The sequence below is a fragment of the Microcaecilia unicolor genome, chromosome 4 (genome assembly GCF_901765095.1).
Source record: "Microcaecilia unicolor chromosome 4, aMicUni1.1, whole genome shotgun sequence".
In the NCBI taxonomy this organism is placed as follows: domain Eukaryota; kingdom Metazoa; phylum Chordata; class Amphibia; order Gymnophiona; family Siphonopidae; genus Microcaecilia; species Microcaecilia unicolor.
Window position 1 is genome coordinate 232662924 of NC_044034.1, and position 20270 is coordinate 232683193.

The 20270-nt window shown below is 41.7% G+C and overlaps 1 protein-coding gene across 3 annotated transcripts in view; it reads right to left on the reverse strand.

Annotated features, from left to right (window-relative positions):
• Positions 1–1064: 1064 nt before the first annotated feature.
• Positions 1065–20270, reverse strand: part of EFNB2 (ephrin B2) — a 67577-nt gene continuing 48371 nt past the window's right edge. For all 3 annotated transcript variants that reach the window (XM_030201312.1, XM_030201315.1, XM_030201314.1), the window contains exons 3-5: positions 18268–18360; positions 5806–5922; positions 1065–2363 (exon numbers count right to left, since the gene is read on the reverse strand). In XM_030201312.1, the coding sequence (XP_030057172.1) occupies positions 1984–2363; positions 5806–5922; positions 18268–18360 (590 nt within the window). In that variant the 3' untranslated portion in view covers positions 1065–1983. The remainder of the gene's footprint in view (positions 2364–5805; positions 5923–18267; positions 18361–20270) is intronic.

The window sequence follows — 20270 nt, forward strand, 5'->3', positions numbered from 1 at the left end:
ATGCCACTTTCCTGTTGGTTTGCGTTGTGTTGTGGAGGTGGAAGAGATACTGGTTGCTGGTAGGGAAAGAACAAAGTCTGGACATGTTCCTGGAGGAAAAGTCCATAGTCTTGTTATTGAGATAGAAATGGGGGAAGCCCAGGATTGGTAGCATAGAATATTGCTACTAACTGGGTTTCTGCCAGGTACTTTTGACCTGGATTAACCACTGTTGGAAGCAGGATACTGGGCTAGATGGACCACTGGTCTGACCCAGTATGGCTTTTCTTATGTCTCTGTCCCTGGATCGCCTTAGCACTAATCAGATATAAAATATTCAGTGGCATTATCCAGTTAAGTGCCCTCATCTGGTCAGCACTATTTAACCAGATAGGAGTCTTTCCTCCTTGGTTAAATAAGGATATTCGTTATTAATATAGGAAATGAGTCTGCTTAGAAACTCAGACAAGGTAGACTAGGCGAGTATTTGCTTACAGGTTCACAGACATAGCTTATCACCAGTATCTACAATAGTTCAGCCCTCATATTAGGAAGTACCTATGGTGCCTCTCTTCGATATTTGTTCTGTAATAATGTTACTTCATTCTGATTTTGAAAAGTTCTATTTTCACCCTGCACATCTGCTTATAAAGAGTGAATTTCAAAAATTACAGTCCCAATCCACTGCACACAAAGAGCAATTTCTTAATAAGGCACTTACGTGAAGTGCTAAAAAAGTGCCTATTTTAGAAAGCTGTACAGGATTTTATAAAATAGGCTCTCAGAACTAGTCTTAATACTGTACTAATTCTGTGTAATAAATTTACACCTGCTTGAGGGGCCCTTTCACAAAGGCGCGCTGAAAAATGGCCTGCGGTAGTGTAGACGAATGTTTTGGTGGCGCGCACATATTTTTCAGCGCACCTGTAAAAAAATGCCTTGGGTCTAAGTATGTAAAATGCCAATTACCGCCCGCGCGCCAAAAAATAAAAATATTTTCCAGTGCGCGTGACATGCGTCAAAAATGAAATTACCACGAGTCACACGGTAGACAGGCGGTAACTCAAAATTGATGCGTGTAGGCGCCTACGAGGCTTAGTAAAAGGGCCCCTCAGCGGTGTGGGTATGTGTTCTCTCTGCAAGTATATGTGTATTTTATAAAATTTCTATGTTGTAATTCCACCTCAGTTCAGCCTAAACTGCTCCCTCAGAAACACCCATGCGTAGGTCAAATAAAAGCCCTAATTCTTGTTAACATGAGTACATTTTTATAATGGCCATTTTCCATGTGTAAAACATGCTATGCAAGCGGATTGTTCATTGCCTCTAACCTCTCTCTTGAAAGATACTAAGAGCTATTCTACCTAATCTTTTTTTTGTTCTACATAGCTTCCATTTTAGACAAAAGCATTCAGCTGTAGTCATTCACCCCCTTCCTACTCTAGAGTCTGCTGACAGTGTAACTTAACTGAAAGGCTAAAACACTTTTGAAAATGTAGTTACGTAGCCATCATGACTGCTGTTCAAAGAATCACTAAGCAGAAATGTTTCAGTAGTGATGCAGGATGTATAGAGAACAGAAATGTGAAGGATTGTCGAATCCCACACAAACAAAAGTAAACATAATTAAAGGAGTCAAAGAAACACCACTTCAAGTCTTATTCAGAAATAAAGATTCATGTAACAAGTCAGAAAGGAAGATTTCATTTCAAATGCTATATCATACAGCACCTTCCCAAGATGCTTAGAAAAGACCTATACATGTCTTTTGTGAATGAAGACTCCAAAATGGGTATGCAAATCAGATGAGGTGTCTTCTACAGAAATCTTTCAGTTTTGTTCTTTGTGATGTGAGATCTTTAGATTCAATAAGCTGTCGAGCTGCAGGCAGTTCTCTGAAAAAGGCGTTATGCTTTATTTTCTCCTGTGTAAATAAATACTAGCACACAAGGAATCATAAAGACCTCCAGATAGCAGCAGACCTACATGTACCACTTCAGTTTTTCAAACTTTATAGTAAATATTTGCTGGACTTTGAGGGGGCATCTCTTGCACAATGTAGACAGGATGTCCGTAATCTCCACTGACTTTTTCGTAGTGAGGGCAGAACACGCCCTCTGCAGTCCGTAAGGGAATGATAATGTCACTAGGCTCTGAACCATTGTTGTTGCCACTGCGTTTCGGGGTGGCTAATGAACTAAGTGACAAAGTAGCTGTGTGATGCGAATGCTTTCTGTGCCGTCTTCGGTACTTTAATAAAAGCACCACCAATGTGATGATGATAATGATGAAGATTATGCATCCAGAGGTAATCCCTGCAAATAAGGCCACTTCAGATCCAAGAACACCGGAATGTCCAGCATTTTTACCATCTGTACTAGAACCTGGATTTAAACAAGAACACAAGCAAAAATAAGTATCACTAGCAAAGTTATCTGCAAATCACCAACTGATTTTTATCTTGTCATTTTGACAATGTAGGTGTAAATATTCAGTGGTATGTTTGCCAATTAGGTATACTTATTTTCAGCTGCACAGTCTGTATAAGTACCACCTTAAAATTCATGTACATATTTAAGGGAAGAGAAGAAATTATAACTTGTAGCGCAAATTAAAATTCTGGGTCTCTTTCAAAAAAAAAAAAAAAAGATTTGGATACTTAATGCAGATATAACCCAAAGAGAATCCACATGTGTGGAGAACTCAAGAAGTCCCACAGAGAAACTCAAAGAGGAAAGTGGGAATGAGAACCAGGATTTCCAAAGACAGGACCACAGAAGTAGTGAAGTGAAGCAACGTTTACTGAAAAACAAAATGACTCGACACGACATTGTGTTTCGGCCAGAAGGCCTACATAAGGAGTCTGTATACTTGATTTGAAAATGAAAGCCCAGAAGTAGCGACGATTGATTGTGATGGTCTTTAAAAAGAATGTTGGTGTAAAGTATGGCTGAATTGTGAACAAGGCAATCCAGTAAGCTTACTTTTTAAAGACAATCACAATCAATTATTTTTTTTAGACCATCACAATCAATCGTCGCTACTTCTGGGCTTTCATTTAATGCAGATAAAAATATTTCCTGGTTAGGAAGAATTAGTACTATCAAACTTCTGGTTCTCTCTCGATTATATTTTTGATCACTCAGCTTCCTATTAAGAGTCCAGTTTATTTCTTTTTTGAATTAAAGTATATGATTAAATTCATATGGAGAGCTCCCGACCCTCCTTCGTTCTGGCATTGGCGTAATTATTTTCCACCATATTATGTTGTTGGAGAAGCAGAGGGTGGGCTTGTCCTTAACATGCAAAAAGCAGTTTTTATCTGTGTGGAATCCCTATATAAATTCCCTTCCTCCCAGAGCCCGCAGTTTGATATTGAATACTTTGTGTTTTTGAATGGACATAATATGCATTATTATTATTTTGGGTGGGGGTGTTGTATTTGTTTTGGGACAGATGTTCTTTGTCTTTTAGAGGGGCTATAAGACACAAAGCCCCTCTGTGATTTTGCTTGATTGATGTACAGCTGGTCTGTTGATTATTCTTCTCTTTTTCTATAACTTGATACGTTAATAAAAAGATTTAAACAAATTCTTATGGAGAAGGAAAAAAACCTAGACTCAGTTATGAAACCTTGATGATGCCTAAATGGAGAGGTAGTTTACGTTTCACGAATTTCAAATATTATTATTGGTATTGGCATGCTGTATTGAGATAGTTACTTTTTTTGAGAAATACAAAGAGGGGCATAATCGAAAGGGAGGTCCAAGTTTTGTTGAGGACGTCCTCGCAAAACGTCTCGATGGAGGGGCAGGGAAACCCGTATTGTCGAAACAAGATGGACATCCATCTTTCGTTTCGATAATACGGTCAGGGACGTCCAAATCTTGAAATTTAGATCGTCCCTAGAGATGGTCGTCCCTAGACTTGGTTCCTTCTGATTTTCGGCGATAATGGAAACCAAGGATGTCTATCTCAGAAACGACCAAATGCAAGCCCTTTGGTTGTGGGAGGAGCCAGCATTTGTAGTGCACTGGTCCCCCTGACATGCTAGGACACCAACTGGGCACCCTAGGGGGCACTGCAGTGGACTTCATAAATTGCTCCCAGGTACATAGCTCCCTTACTTTGTGTGTTGAGCCTCCCAACCCCCACCCCAAAACCCACTACCCACAACTGTACACCACTACCATAGCCCTTACAGGTGAAGGGGGGCACCTAGATGTGGGTACAGTGGGTTTGTGGTGGGTTTTGGAGGGCTTGTTGTTTCCTCCACAAACGTAACAGGTAGTGGAGGGATGGGCCTGGGTCCACCTGCCTGAAGTGCACTGCACTCACTAAAACTGCTCCAGGGACCTGCATACTGCTGTCATGGAGCTGGGTATGATATTTGAGGCTGGCATAGAGGCTGGAAAAAATATTTAAATATTTTTTTTAGGGTGGGAGAGGATTAGTGACCACTGGGGGAGTAGGGGAGGTCATCCCTGATTCCCTCCGGTGGTCATCTGGTCATTTCGGGCACCTTTTTGTGCCTTGGTTGTAAGAAAAACACGACCAGGTAAAGTCGTCCAAGTGCTCGTCAGTGACGCCCTTTTTTTTTTCCATTATGGGTCGAGGATGTCCATGTGTTAGGTACACCCAAGTCCCACCTTCACTAAGCCTCCAACATGCCCTCTTGAACTTTGGCTGTCCCTGCAACGGAAAGCAGTTGGGGACGTCCAAAATCGGCTTTCGATTATACCGATTTGGACGACCCTGTGAGGACGTCCATCTTCCAATTTGTGTCGAAAGATGGGCGTCTTCCTCTTTCAAAAATGAGCCCAAAAGTCTGAAATCCACTAGGTTAGTTTAGAAATGTACAGGGCTTTCCCCAACTACTCTGGATGCGCTAACTTTCTAAGAATTACAAGAGAGACAGGGTGTATCGAAACAGCATTCTTTTATTCCTACTGTCTTAACAATTTGGAATAATTTGCAAAGCAGCAGAGGTATCTCAATACTTTACTCCTTATACAACCCTTCTGGCACAAAACTTTATGAGAGACATGGGAAGGTTGGGAATCCTGTCCACTTTTTGCACAGTTATTAAATGGTCATAGTTTTCAGGAACAGAGTTTTCTGCCAAAGAAATATAATTTGTCTCTTAGTCTGTATAAATATTTTCAGTTACAATCTCTTCCTTTGGGCTGATTAAGTCGGGCTGCATTATTATCTTTTGAAAAAAATATTTTGGGAGTAATCTTAAGGGATCAATTTCCAAATCTGGGGGGCCCAGGTCCCTATCTCCTTCTACCTGTCACACTTGTGGTGAAAACTGTGACCCCTCCCAAACTCACCAAAACCCTTCACCCATAAGGGCTATTATGGTGGTGTACAGTGGGAGACAGTGTGTTTTGGAGGGCTCAGGGGACAGGATAAGGGAGCAAAGGTGAGAGTGGCCCTGGGAGCATTTTCATGTAGTGCAAAGAAGTGCCCTCTAGGGTGCCCCATTGCTCTCCTGGGATGTCTGGGGGGGGACCAGTCTACTAAAAATGCTGGCTCCTCCTACATCCCAATGGCAGAATCTGTACGTTTTGCACTTATACTGGGTTTTAAAAAAAAAATGGACCAAAAAACAAAATGTCCAAAGCACAAAATCTTGTCCGATAACAGCATTTTGGGGAAAAAAAAAAAAAGATACGTTTTTCTTTTTAAAAATGTCTCTCTTTCCTGCAAAATGTCCAAAATTAGACTTAGACGTCATATCGAAAATGCCCCTTAAGATGTTTCATGAAGTCATGATTTTACTGCACCACAAACATCTTAAGAAAGATAATTTATATGTACCTGCATGGACATTCACAAATGGGCTCATTGTGGAACTTCTCCCATTTGTACCAGGCTCCTGTTCTGAATGTCTTGATGTTGAAACAGCATCCCGAGATGACCCAGAAGAATCAGGATCTGTAGAAAAAAAACGTTTCACTGTAAATATTATAGAAAACATCCAGCTTGAAAAGCAAATTGAAAAGAAAATTGCTAAGATCCGAACCACATCATCATCCATCACTACTAATCATGAAATATTCTTCGACTGCTTGGATCCAACTTTTGAAGAATATCCAGCTGACAGAATTTGGTCTAACTTCACTAACCTCACTGAAGAATCAGTCACCCAAACGATTAGTAAATTTGCTAAATCTCACTGCAAGCTTGATATATGCCCCAATAACTTAATAAGATTTGCCCCTAAACACTTCATAATAGACCTCACAAAACATCTAAACCACATTACAACATGGTCTCTGCCCTAGTGATAAAGGAAATATATTACTCACACCAATACTGAAGGACATAAAGAAAAAAGTAAATTATATAAACAATTACCGTCCAGTAGCATCCATTCCTTTAGCAGTCAAAGTGATGGAAGGAATGGTGACTAAGCAACTTACTGATTATTTAAATAAGTTCATGATTTTACATGAATCACAGTCAGGATTTCGATCTAACCACAGTTCAGAAACTGTACTGACCACTCTACTAGCCAAATTTAAGCAAGCAATATCAAAGGGAGAGAGCATACTTCTCCTACAATTCGACATGTCCAGTGCCTTCGACTTAGTTGATCACGAAATTCTGCTAAATATTTTAGAATACTTTGGAATAACAGGAAACGTACTTAACTGGATCAAAGGTTTCTTAACAACTAGAACATACCAAGTGATATCAAATTCGACAATATCATCACCTTGGAAATCAGAATGTGGAGTCCCTCAGGGATCTCCACTTTCACTGTCCCTTTTCAATTTAATGACGACGCCATTGGCCAAAACATTAGCAAACCAGGGCCTTAATCCTTACATGACCTAACAGAAATTACTAAAGCAATAAACGACAGCTTCCAGATAATGAATTCATGGGCAGATGCTTTTAAATTAAAATTCAATGCTGAGAAAACACAATGTCTCATTCTTTCATTACAACACAATAAGTACAAACCCACTAAGTTAAACATCCCTAGCTTTACTCTCCCCGTCTCAGATACTTTGAAAATTTTAGGAGTTACAATTGACCACAACCTTACATTAGAAAACCATGCAAAAATAATAACAGAGTTCCATTCCATGTGGAAACTTATCAATAGAAATCAAACAAAATAAAACATGGAAAAGAAAATAAGATGATACCTTTTTTATTGGACATAACTTCATACATTTCTTGATTAGCTTTCGAAGGTTGCCCTTCTTCGTCAGATCGGAAATAAGCAAATGTGCTAGCTGACAGTGTATATAAGTGAAAACATTCAAGCATTACTATGACAGTCTGACAGGGTGGGAGGATGGGGGTGGGTAGGAGGTATGCATGGGGACATCAAAGCATATCATTGATATTCTAACAGGATGGGTGTGGATAGGTGAGGTGAGGTGCATACCTCCTACCCACCCCCATCCTCCCACCCTGTCAGACTGTCATAGTAATGCTTGAATGTTTTCACTTATATACACTGTCAGCTAGCACATTTGCTTATTTCCGATCTGACGAAGGGCAACCTTCGAAAGCTAATCAAGAAATGTATTAAGTTATGTCCAATAACAAAGGTATCACCTTATTTTCTTTTCCATGTTTTATTTTGTTTGATTTCTATTGATAACCTTAAGAGTGGACTAACACGGCTACCACACTCCTCTACTTAACATGTGGAAACTTAAAAGAATTAAACCTTTCTTCCCAAGAGAAGCGTTCTGTAGACTGATGCAACCATTGGTGTTATGCCAACTAGACTACTGCAATGCCATTTATGCTGGGTGCAAAGAAAAAAATATTTAAAAAACTTCAAACTGCACAGAACACGGCAGCTAGCCTCATATTTGGCAAAATGAAATATGAAAGTGCTAGTCCCTTACGAGAAAAACTGCACTGGCTCCCTTTAAAAGAACGGATCGCTTTTAAGGTTTGCACCCTGGTTCATAAGATCATACACGGTGAGGCTCCAGGATATATGTCAGACCTTATTGACCTACCAACCAGGAACTCTATCAGCTGATCACGAACATTCCTGAATCTCCACTACCCAAACTGTAGGGGACTGAAAAATAAATTAACATATGCATCCAGCTTCTCTTACATATGCACACAAATTTGGAATGAATTACCAAAATCCATAAAAAATAACACACATCATGACCTTCCATACACTATTGAAAACTTATTTAGGAAAGCATACAATAACAACTCCTCATAAATTCAAATTAACAAAACGCAATTATACAACATGTAATTATCTTGATTTCCAGTTTAATGATCCTAATTGATCAAGCTATTTTCTGTCATGATTGAAGTTAACCTTTAGCTCTTATCATAGGACGAACTTTCCTCTTGTAATCTAACCTAATCTGTCCCTTTGCCCCAACTATGTATTTCTCCTATCCGGAATTGGTAATCACCACTTGCGGAATTATGTAAGCCACATTGAGCCTGTAAATAGGTGGGAAAATGTGGGATACAAATGTTAGAAATAAATAAATAAATAAATAGAGGACATAATCGAATGGGGCGCCCAAGTTTTCCTGAAGGCGTCCTTGCAGGACGTCCCTGCGAAGGGGCAGGGAAACCTGTATTATCGAAACAAGATGGGCGGCCATCTTTCGTTTCGATAATACGGTCGGGGACACCCAAATCTCAACAATTAGGTCAACTTTAGAGATGGTCGTCCCTGATTTTCAGCGATAATGGAAACCGAGGATGCTCATTTCAGAAATGACCAAATCCAAGCCATTGGGTCGCGGGAGGAACCAGCCTTCGTAGTGCACTGGTCCACCTCACATGCCAGGACCCCAACCGGGCACCCTAGGGGGCACTGCAGTGGACTTCAGAAAAAGCTCCCAGGTGCATAGCTCCCTTACCTTGTGTACTGAGCCCCCCAAGCCCCCCCAAAACCCACTCCCCACAACTGTACACCACTACCATAGCCCTTAGGCATGAAGGGGAGCACCTAGATGTGGGTACAGTGGGTTTGTTGTGGGTTTTGGAAGGCTCACATTTACTACCACAACAGATTGGGGGGGGGGGGGGGTGGGCCTGGGTCCACCTGCCTGAAGTGCACTGCAGTACTCACTAAAACTGCTCCTGAGAACTGCATACTGCTGTCATGGAGCTGGGTACGATATCTGAGGCTGGAAAAAAAAATATTTAAATTTTTTTTTTTTTTTTAGGGTGGGAGAGGGGGAGGTCATCCCCTATTCCCTCCGGTGGTCATCTGGTCATTTAGGACATATTTTTGTGGCTTGGTCGTAAAAATAAAAAGGACCAAGTAAAGTTGGCCAAGTCTTCGTCAGGGACACCCTTCTTTTTTCCATTATCGGCCTTACAATACTAGCTTGTTAATCTACTAGTTTGTCTCATCATTATCATGTTCGCGTGTTAAACTACTATTATGTTTTATCATTATCATGTTACCCAAAATCCTTTTATAATACTAATTGTATATCTTCTTATATCCTTCCACTATTCACGATGTATTGTAAGCCACATTGAGCCCGCAAAGAGGTGGGAAAATGTGGGATACAAATGCAATAAATAAACAGGGTGGACACCCTGGAGGGTGTGAATGACATGAGGGAGGACCTAGCGAAGCTAGAGGAATGGACCGATATTCGGCAACTAAGGTTTAATCCCAAAAAATGCAGGGTCATGCACTTGGGTTGCAAAATTCTGAGGGAACAGTACAGTATAGGGGGTGTAGTGCTTCAGTGTGCAAAGGAACAGCGGGACTTGGGGGTGATTCTGTCTGATGACCTTAAAGCTTTCAAACAGGTAGAAAAAGTGACGGCCAAAGCCAGAAGGATGCTTGGGTGCATAAAGAGGCATGACCAGCAGGAAAAAGGAGGTGATAGTGCCGTTGTATAAGTCTCTGGTGAGGCCTCATTTGGAGTACTGCGTGCAATTCTGGAGACCGCACCTACGGAAAGATATAAACAGGATGGAGTCGGTCCAGAGGGCAGCTACGAAATTAGTAAGCAATCTTGAATGCAAAAATTATAGGGACAGGCTTATGAACCTCAACATGTATACGCTGGGAGAAAGGAGACATGACAGAAACATTTAAATATATCAAGGGCATTTAAGTACAGGAAGAGAGCCTTTTTCAAATGAAGGAGCGCTCTGGAATGAGGGGGCATACGACAAAGTTAAGAGGGAATAGGCTTAGGAGTAACCTAAAGAAGTATTATTTCACAGAAAGGGTGGTGGAGGCGTGGGATGGCCTCCCGTTGGAGGTGGTGGAGTAGAGGATTGTTTCAGAATTTAAAAAGGCATGGGATAAGCATGTGGGATCGCTTAGGAACAGGAAGAATTAGGGGTTACAGAGGATGGGCAGACTAGATGGATCATATGGCCTTTATCTGCCGTCATGTTTCTAAGTCATGCAAGAACTGCTTGGTCAGGCATGCAGTAAGAGAGAATGAAATATGCCCCATTGGAAATACAGCTGAGTCCACAGTTTCTAACAGGATGGATAAACCAGCCTTGAACCTGTAACCTTCAGGCAGAAAGGCCAGTCACCCTCCTGAATAAAACTAATTTGATGTAAACAGTGCACACAGAGCAAATGCCACCAGGGCAGCACAGAGAGTACAGGATTACCATGGAGACAGAGAGAAACTTGAGAGGAGTGAACTAGCCTCAAAATGTAACATTTCTCATAGAAACATAGAGTCAACAGCCCTATGCCTAACTAAACCCCATCTGTACTGCCATGCTCTGAGAAAGGGAAAGAGGGAAAAACCTAGAGTAGGATCCCTAATCCTGATCCCTTTCTCCTCTCCATTAATGATGTACACACACTTGAACCTCCTTGAGGAGGGTCCAGAAATATTCTTAGTGCAACTATAAGAGGGTACACCCAAACCATAAATCACCTAGCAAGGCACAGGCATGTCCACTGGAAGACTTTCAGATAGTCTGTAATTTTCAAGCTGCAGCTTAAGGCTCTCGCTGCCACAGAACAGCCACACGGGTCTACTGGGCCTCCAACCTCGCCTTTGGGAAGCTGTGGGAGACTCAAAGTTGTGAGAAACCCGAGGACTCCCACAGGAGTCTAAAAAACGGCCCCAGGCCGCCTTCTCAGAAGCACCTACATACCAAAAATGAAGAAACTGGGAAAGATCCACCCCAGTTCCCCAGTCACATCTTCTGAAAAGCCTGCACATAAAACTGCCAGAATCGCAGGCGAATTGGGCCTCAAGGGAGCACTGGCACTTCACCCTTGCCATGTGGCGCGGCAGGAAACATGGCGCATCCAAGAAAACAGTGCCTGCCAAAAGGAGCCTGGAAGGAGCACAACGCCCACATCGTTGGACTGTACAGTGGAGCGTTCCCACACCAGGAATCACTTTTGCTCTCCCCCACCAGGAATTACTACTCACCCCCTCGGGAATCGCTGTCACATGCCAAGTTGGTCCTCACACCCCTCAGCTGGTACTGCAAACTGGCATCAGCTCGCTGTGCTGGACGAATCAGTCTGAGGAGTTGTTGCTTTTTTTTGTTTGTAAGGCAGGAGAGGACACCGGAGCAACAGAAACCTCAGACTCTTTTTAAAGTCCGGAGAGTGAGAACCACAAACCCTGGTCAGGCAGAGAGGAGGGGGCAATGGGGGAGGAAGGGAGGGACCTGGTATCACCAGGTGTGCACCCAAGTCCCAGGACACCTCAGACCCCAGAAGCCAATCAATCCAGAGCTGCATGGTTATGACCATCCACCTGCTAGCTAGAGAGAAATTCAGAGGTTTACTATATGTGGTTATGTGTAGCCACCTTAACTTCAGTATTCTCTCTATCTCCACCTGCTGGTAGAGGGACATAACCCACAAGTCTCTGGATTGATCTGTGGGATGCTATGGAAGTAGTTATTTAATCAATCTACTGAAATACATTAGAGCACCAATATACCTACTACTGGGAAACTCCTACACAGACACCACATGCCAGCACAATCCTTTACCTCAGTTGCAGATGTAGAATAAGACTCTCACCTGACACAGAATAGGAAACTGCAAAAAAAACATGCAGATAAAAAACTGACAGCAAAATACAGGACTCTGCATGTCGTGCAACACCAGGGAAACAGAAAAAAAATGTGTCCCCTCCTGTACAGTGCATAATAAAGCCGACAGATGTAAATTCTCAACACCGACCATAGCAGCCAGCTCTGTGGGTACCTGAGCGCCCCAAGTATTCTGTTGGGAGAGGTAATTTCCATTAGGTGTAGCACTCACAATAAGTTTTAAAAGTTGGATCCTATGACACCAATATAATTCAGAAACTAAACTGAAAACGTCAGTTTTCCTACCTTTGTACTCCGCTGATTTTATTATGCCAATCATCTTGTTCTCAATCTTTGGTTCTGCTTTCCTCTGTCTGTGCTCCTAACTCTGTTTCCAGGGCCTCCTTTCCATTTGCTATTTATTTTTTCACCTCCTGTCCTATGTCTGTTTGGTACGTATCTTCCACAATCAGCTTTTCCCAATTTCTCAGCGTCCTTCTCAAATCAATCTTGTTTTCCCTCTCTTCTCTTCACGTGCTGGGCGGAATTTTGGATAGGCTGGAGTGGGCTTTGACGCCAACTCCAGTACTTAGAACATAAGGTCAGAGCCAGGTGTTCTCCTACGGTCTATGCCCCACAAACACTATAGAAAGACCATGATTAAGTATATAATATCACGTTCATTGTTGATGTAATCATGAATTGATAATGAGTGAGTGTGACTGTTGGGCAGACTGGATGGACCATTCAGGTCTTTATCTGCCATCACTTACTATGATACTACGTAAAATGGACAAGTGCAAAGTGATGCACATTGGAATAATCCAAATCATAGCTAATTAATGCTAAGTTCCACATTAAGAGTTAGCATCCAAGAAAGAGATCTAGGTGCAGCAGTGGTCAAAAAAGCAGAAATTATTAGGACAGGGAATTATTGGGAAAGGGATAGAAAATTAGACAAAGAATGTTACATAAGTGTTGCCATACTGGGACAGACCAAAGGTCCATCAAGCACAGCATTCTGTTGCCAACAGTAGCCAATTCAGGTCACAAATACCTGGCAAGATCCCAAAAGAAGTACAAAACATTTTATCCTGCTTATCCCAGAAATAGTGGATTTTTCCACAAGTCCATTTAATAATGGTCTATGGACTCTTCCTTTAGGAAGCCGTCCAAACCTTTTTAAAACTCTGCTAAGCTAACCGCCTTTACCACATTCTCTGGTAACGAATTCCAGAGTTTAATTACACATTGAGTAAAGAAATATTTTCTCCGATTCATTTTAAATTTACTACATTGTAGCTTCATCGCATGCCCCCTAGTCCTAGTATTATAATGCCTTTGTATCACTTCATAGTATGATCTCACCTTCTGGTTGCTGTATCTCAAAAAAGGTACAGCAGAATTAGAATAGGTTGAAAGGGAATTAGAATTAGAAAAGGTTCAAAGAAGGGCAACCAAAATAATTAAGGGGATAAAACTCCTCCGATATAAGGAAAAGCTTGAGAAGATAGGACTCCTCAGCTTGGAAAAGAGACAGCTGGATTAAGAAGGGTAAACATGAACTGCTTACTCTTTCAAAATGTACAAAGACAAGGGGATATTTACATGAGGTTACATTGCAACATTTTCTCCTATTTTTTTAAGTATTTTTTAACTCAATGAATAGTTAAGCCCTGAAGCCTGTTGCTGGAGGATGTGGTAAAATTAACTAGCATATCTGGTTTAAAAAAAAAAAAAAGGGGCTTGGACAAGTTCCTGGATGTAAAGTCCATAAACTGCTATAAAATAGACAAGGGGAAGGCCGGGACTATCCTTGGAGTTAGATATACTGATTTCTCGGATTCCGGAGATGACCGGTAATGCGGGCCTCCATGAATGCCAATACCGAATTCTTCATAGAGCATACCTCACAAAAACCCAGCTTTTTCAGATGGGAGGGGTGGAAGACCCGTTGTGTGAAAAGTGTGGGAGATTGCCAGGCTCTCTATTCCACTGTTTGTGGGAATGCTTTCAGGTACAGCATTTTTAGACAGCTGTTTTGCAGTATTTGTCATTTTTACTGGGCTCTAAAATTGTATGCTCTCAGATGGGTGTACTGCTGGATAGACACGAGGTCTTTGTCTTACAGAACACATCTGGGAGGCATCTGGTCCGCAAGGCCTGTTTGGTGGGTAAGAGGTTGTTACTTTGTCAATGGGTAGGCAGTACTCTCCCGGACTTCTGGCACTGGAGAAATAGATTTCATGAGCTGATGCTTTGTGAACGCAGGGGAGTAAGAGGATCCTCTAGGAGGAAGACCTTCTTGGACATTTGGGGCCCATACATTCAGTCGCTACACACAAGAGGTAGAAGTCTGGTGCTAAATTCCCTTTGATTTTGAAGGAGGCGGGTATAGGTTGGTTATCTCTGGAAGATACCTTAGGGGGGGCTGGAAGGGAGGGAAGGGATGAAGGGGTAGGCACAGTATAGGGGGGGGGGGGAAGCTTCTGGGGGTGGGACATAGATAGTGGCACCACATGGATGCGATGTGTTTCTCCTGCTTAGTGGATGATACATTGTTGAATGGCAGAATTATAATTCAGGGCGGGGAAGAAAGGAAATTGGTAGAGCAATCAAATACAAAACCAAAATCACAGAATATTGTCAGCAGTCTACATTTTATTTAATAAAAAATAAAAAATAAATTTTGTTGAATAATGCCCAGATTGCTACTTGACACATTTCAAAGTTAATATATAGATTTCTCGACAATAGTTATGTACAGCACATTTGCATATATAAGCCAAAGTTAATCAATATATTAATACGGAAGGGGGGGAGGGGGGAAACAAAAGAAAATGTTGATGATAGCTGTTTAGCTGTATTAGTACAGGTTTGAAAAGCTTATTACCAAAGTTATACCAATTGGCATGGAATTGTTTCATATATGCATTCATCAATAAAAAATTATTAAACTTAAAATAGACAAGGGGAAGCCATTACTTTTCCCTGAGGGTGGAAGAATGGAATCTTGCTACTCTTTGGGTTTCTGCCAGGGATGTTGGAAGCAGGATACTGGACTAGATGGACCATTGATCTGATCCAGTATGGCAATTCTTATGTTCTTAAGCGCAAGTAAAGGAGATTTCTTTGAGGATCTTCTCTCAGCCATTCCAATAGGGGATTCTTTTGTTCACTTGATTACTTTAGGGAGAAGTTTGGGCTGGAGGGCATTACAATTTTTTATATCCCAGGATAAAGGCATTTTGGGGACAGTTTAAGGAGTGTGTATGGGAAATAGTTGGAGTTGAACTACTAGATGCCCACAAGAGATATACATATATATACATATATATACATATATATATATACACACACACACACACACACACAGTGCACGTTGGATAAGCGCATGCTTTGTTTAACTGCATGCCGTACTTCGGTCCCGTTTTTGGCACCATCAATTTCTACGGGGACAAACTTCAGGTTAGCGCACCACTGATAAGTGCAAGATTCGCTTATATGCATGGTTCAAGACCACTCCTCTGCAGGAAAGACTCCGCATAAGCGCATGCATGGAATATGGAAGCCGATTGGTGCGTGACAACCAACGAGATTTCAAATTTACTGCCTCTATCTGCCACAGGCAGAATAAGCGAAAGAATGCTGTTAGGGCGTACACCGGGGTCATTGTTGCGGCGGAACTGTAAGACTAACACTGGCTGAACGAATAGAAGTTCTTAAAGAATTAGAAAACAAACAACGTCAAGCATCTATTGCTAAAGAATATGGTGTCAATCCCAGTCAAATTTCACATGTCTTGAAACAGAAAGACCAGCTTCTGGAAGACTGGCAAAACAATACAAATCCACAACTGAAACGAAGGAGTGGCCAAGTGGTTAGGGTGGTGGACTTTGGTCCTGGGGAACTGAGGAACTGAGTTTGATTCCCACTTCAGGCACAGGCAGCTCCTTGTGACTCCGGGCAAGTCACTTAACCTTCCATTGCCCCATGTAAGCCGGGGCTCTTCTTCGGTGGTTTTCTCGAGTCAGAAGCAGACAGTTTCCTGTCAGTAGTCCACTGTTTATGGAGAAAGCTAACCAGCTAGCTGAAAGTCTTGGACTAACTGAATTCAAAGCCACTGTTGGATGGTTGGAAAGATGGAAGGAGAGGAATAGCATAAAATTCAAGAAACAGCATGGTGAGAAACAAGAAGCTGATGACTTTGGTGCTGAAAATTGGATTGTTTCAGTTCTTCCTACCATCTTGAACGAGTTTGCACCTTGTGACATTTTCAATGCTGATGAAAATGGTCTCTACTGGTGAGCGATTCCTGATGGAACACTTGCATTCAAACATGCTGAAACTACTGGAGGTAAAACATCGAAGGACCGACTGACAATCCTCCTATGCTGCAATATGGATGGGAGTGAGAAGTTGGAACCCTTCATCTTTGGAAAGAGCAAACGACCCCGTTGCTTCAAGAAAGTTAAGCGACTTCCTGTGTCATACGAGGCTAACACAAATTCATGGATGACTGGGGAAATTTGGAAGCAGTGGCTAAAGAAGTTAGAGACTAGAATGCGGGCACAAAGGTGTCAGATTTCAAACAACATTATCGGGCTCTTGTGCTACGTCGTCTGATGAGCGTTATGGATGACCAGACTGGCAAGGATAAACGTGCTGTTGAACTGGCTTGTAATCTATCACTGTTGTATTCCCTACATATACAGAAAGAAGCCTGGTAGATGGACACAACCCACCAGTCTATGGATTGATCTGCTTGATGAAATGGAAGCAACCATTGTGAACTGCTACAAGCGGGCAAGTTTTGTTAAGAATGTGGAGAGGGACGAAGCAGATGCAGCTGTTGCAAATGCGTCAGATGAAGAGGTTATTGACATCCCAGCCAGTGTTACTGAAGAGGAGTTTCATCACTACGTAGCTGTTGATTACGATCTACAAACAGCTGAAGACAGCACTGATGTCGATATGCGCCTACACGCAGACAACAACGGCTGATGATGGAACAGATGAAGAAATGAGCAGCGTGGCACATGCTGACGAAATTCAACAACCTCCTCCTGTCACTTTTGCAAGAGCGCTGGAGAGTCTCAACACCGTGCGGGCCTATCTGGAGGCTACTGGATGTCAGTGTTATGACAGTTTTTACCGTTTGGCAGACGTAGTCTATGGAACTCACAGACCCAAGAGTGTACAGAGGACTGTTTTTATTTTTTTTTTTGTTACATTTGTACCCCGCACTTTCCCACTCATGGCAGGCTCAATGTGGCTTACATGGAGCAATGGAGGGTTAAGTGACTTGACCAGAGTCACAAGGAGCTGCCTGTGCCGGGAATCGAACTCAGTTCCTCAGTTCCCCAGGACCAAAGTCCACCACCCTAACCACTAGGCCACTCCTCCACTCCACATAACTGATTACTATAACTGATTACTTCAAGTAAGCATGTCAGTTAACTGAGACTGTATACTGTACGTATAATAACAGTACTGTACATATGTTTATCAGATGGCAAGCTTCTTTGGGTCACAACGGTTAAGTGCACGCTCTGGTTAACTGCATGCATTTCTTTGCTCCCAGACCCTTGCACTTAAGTGGATTGCACTGTGTGTGTGTGTGTGTATATATATATATATATATTTTTTTTTTTTTTTTTTTTTTTGTCTACATCCTTGAGGGACTAAAAAGCCTGGAAAAATGGAGTTAGTAAAGAAATTAATCCTAACAGGGTGTTGAGCTCTGATGGTAAATTGTGAGTGTGAAGGAGTACCCTATTTTAGGGAGTGTGTTATGTGTTGGAAGTAGAAAAGATAAGGCCAAAATAAGGGATGGGGTGAAGAGGATAAGCAATATTTAAAATCCTATGAGAGCATATTTGGGGGCAGTGAAATTACAGTGATTAATTAGCACAACAATGGAAAGAGGAGAGGGGTTACAAGGATGGGATGGGGGACACTGGTTGCTTATGATTAACAGAGGGAGAATCCAAATTGTACACTTGTAAGAATGTTCGAAAATTGAACTATTATAAAACAATTTATATTTCCATATGGTTTGTTCAATAGAATTTAGTAAGCATTAATAACATTTTTTTCTGAACGCCTGTTAGAGACATAGCAAGTGATAACAAGTTGTACCTTAAATAGTAAAGAAAGAATGATTGAACCAGACTTCCTTGATATTGTTCCACTCATAAAAAGAAGATCAGAAACAGAGGTAAAAAAAACAGACTATAGCAATTTTGGAAAACAGCAGATAGTCCTTACCTTGTCCAACTTTCATGACAATCTTCATTGATTTTGAATGACACACTCCTCCTTCTTGGTTATTCATTCCCTCAGAGGACCCATTTGATGTAGCTAATAAACAAAATTAAAACAATTAAAAGGAGAGCAAAAATATAAACAAATATTGCAGTTTATTTAAAACTATCTCAGTTCTTTATAATTGTGAAGACTTAATAGAATCTAATGAAAATAGCTTTGGCTTGTTGGCTCAAAATCTGTCATTTTTCCACATGGATAGTGGGCATGGAGAGAGAAGAAATGTCAAAAGGACAGGAGACCTTGGTGAGTGAGAAGAAAGAAACAGAAACCAGAGCCTGGGAACAACATGATTTGAAAAATAATGACCAGACAACAAAAGGTAGAGAAAATCATTTTATTTTTCTATTTTGTGATTAGAATATGTTAGATTTGAAGTGGGCATCCTGCCAGAACTGGTGTTAGACATGGTGGCGGTACAAGGCAGAAATTTGTAAGGGGACCCCCAAAGCTTGCAACCAGGCTGATCTTCTTCAGCTTCTGGCAGGCTTGGGGATCTCTCTTGCCAGGGGGGCCAAAGGCAGTTGCCCTAGTTTTACCCCCCTAACACCATCCCTGGCAACTATCTTTAAATTTAGAACAATGTAAGAATAAATGCATCTCTTTCCATTTCTGTGGTGCTGTATTGCATGCAAGGTCTGGCTTCTTGGGGTTTCGATTTAATTATGTTTATGGTCACTTATTCTGTACTTGGCATTTGTTTTCTGTGTGTAAGGTATTCTGTTAGAATGAATTTTCTATGTAGTATTCTGTAGTAATTTGACTTGTTCAGTTTTCTTGAAGATATATTGATATTTTAGGGACCCACTATAATATATTTAGGGCCCTAAAATATCATAGGTAGGATCCTTGTTTTGGATGTTGGTGCTGGCATGGTAAAGTTGCTCTAGATTCTAAGTAACTTAGTAAGTGACGGCAGACAGAGACCTGAATGGTCCACCCAGTTTGCCCCCAACAGTCACATTCATTATCATTTCATGATATTTATGCTTGATCATAGTCTTTCTTTGGTGTTTCTGGGACAGACCGTAAAAGTCTGTTTGGCTCTGTCTTTATGCTCCAACTACTGGAGTTGCCGTCAAAGCCCTCTCCAGTCTATCCACATCTGTCTTGTCGTTTGTGGGACAAAGACCGTAAAAGTCTGCCCGGCACTGTCCTCACGTTCCATACCACTGGAATTTCCACTGAAGCTCTCTGCAGCCCATCCTAAACCGGATCGCCATATGCGGAACTCAGACCGTATAAGGCAGCCCAGCACCGGCCTTAGTTGATGCAGCCAAGGTCGCCATCTAAGCATCACTTGATATGCAAACACATATGCAACCTTTAAGTTTTGTTTTTTTTATATCATCCAGTTTCTAATTAGAGATCCTCTGTGTCCATCCCATGCCTTTTTCAATTCCGCCACAGGTTTTTTTTTTCCACCACCTCCCTCGGGAGATCATTCCAGGCATCAACCACCATCTACGTGAAAAAGAATTTTCTGACATTACTCCTAAGTCTACCACCCTGCAACCTCAATTCATGTCCTCTAGTTTTACCATTTTCCCTTCTCTGGGAAATATTTGTTTCTATATTAATACCTTTCAAGTATTTAATTGTCTGTATCATATCTCCCCTGTCCATCCTCTCCTCTAGGGTATACATATTCAGGTCTTCCAGTCTCTTCTCATATGTCCTTTGGCGCAAGCCCCATATCATTCTTGTCACCTTCCTCTGGACCGCTTCAAGTCTTCTTACATCTTTAGCAAGATACAGCCTCCAAAAACTGAACACAATATTCCAAGTGGGGCCTCACCAACAACTTGTACAGGGGCATCAACACCTCCTTTCTTCTGCTGATTACACCTCTCTCTCTATACAGCCTAGCACCTTCTGGCTATGGCCACCTCCTTGTCATACTGTTTCATCGCCTTCAGATCCTCAGATACTATCACCCCAAGATC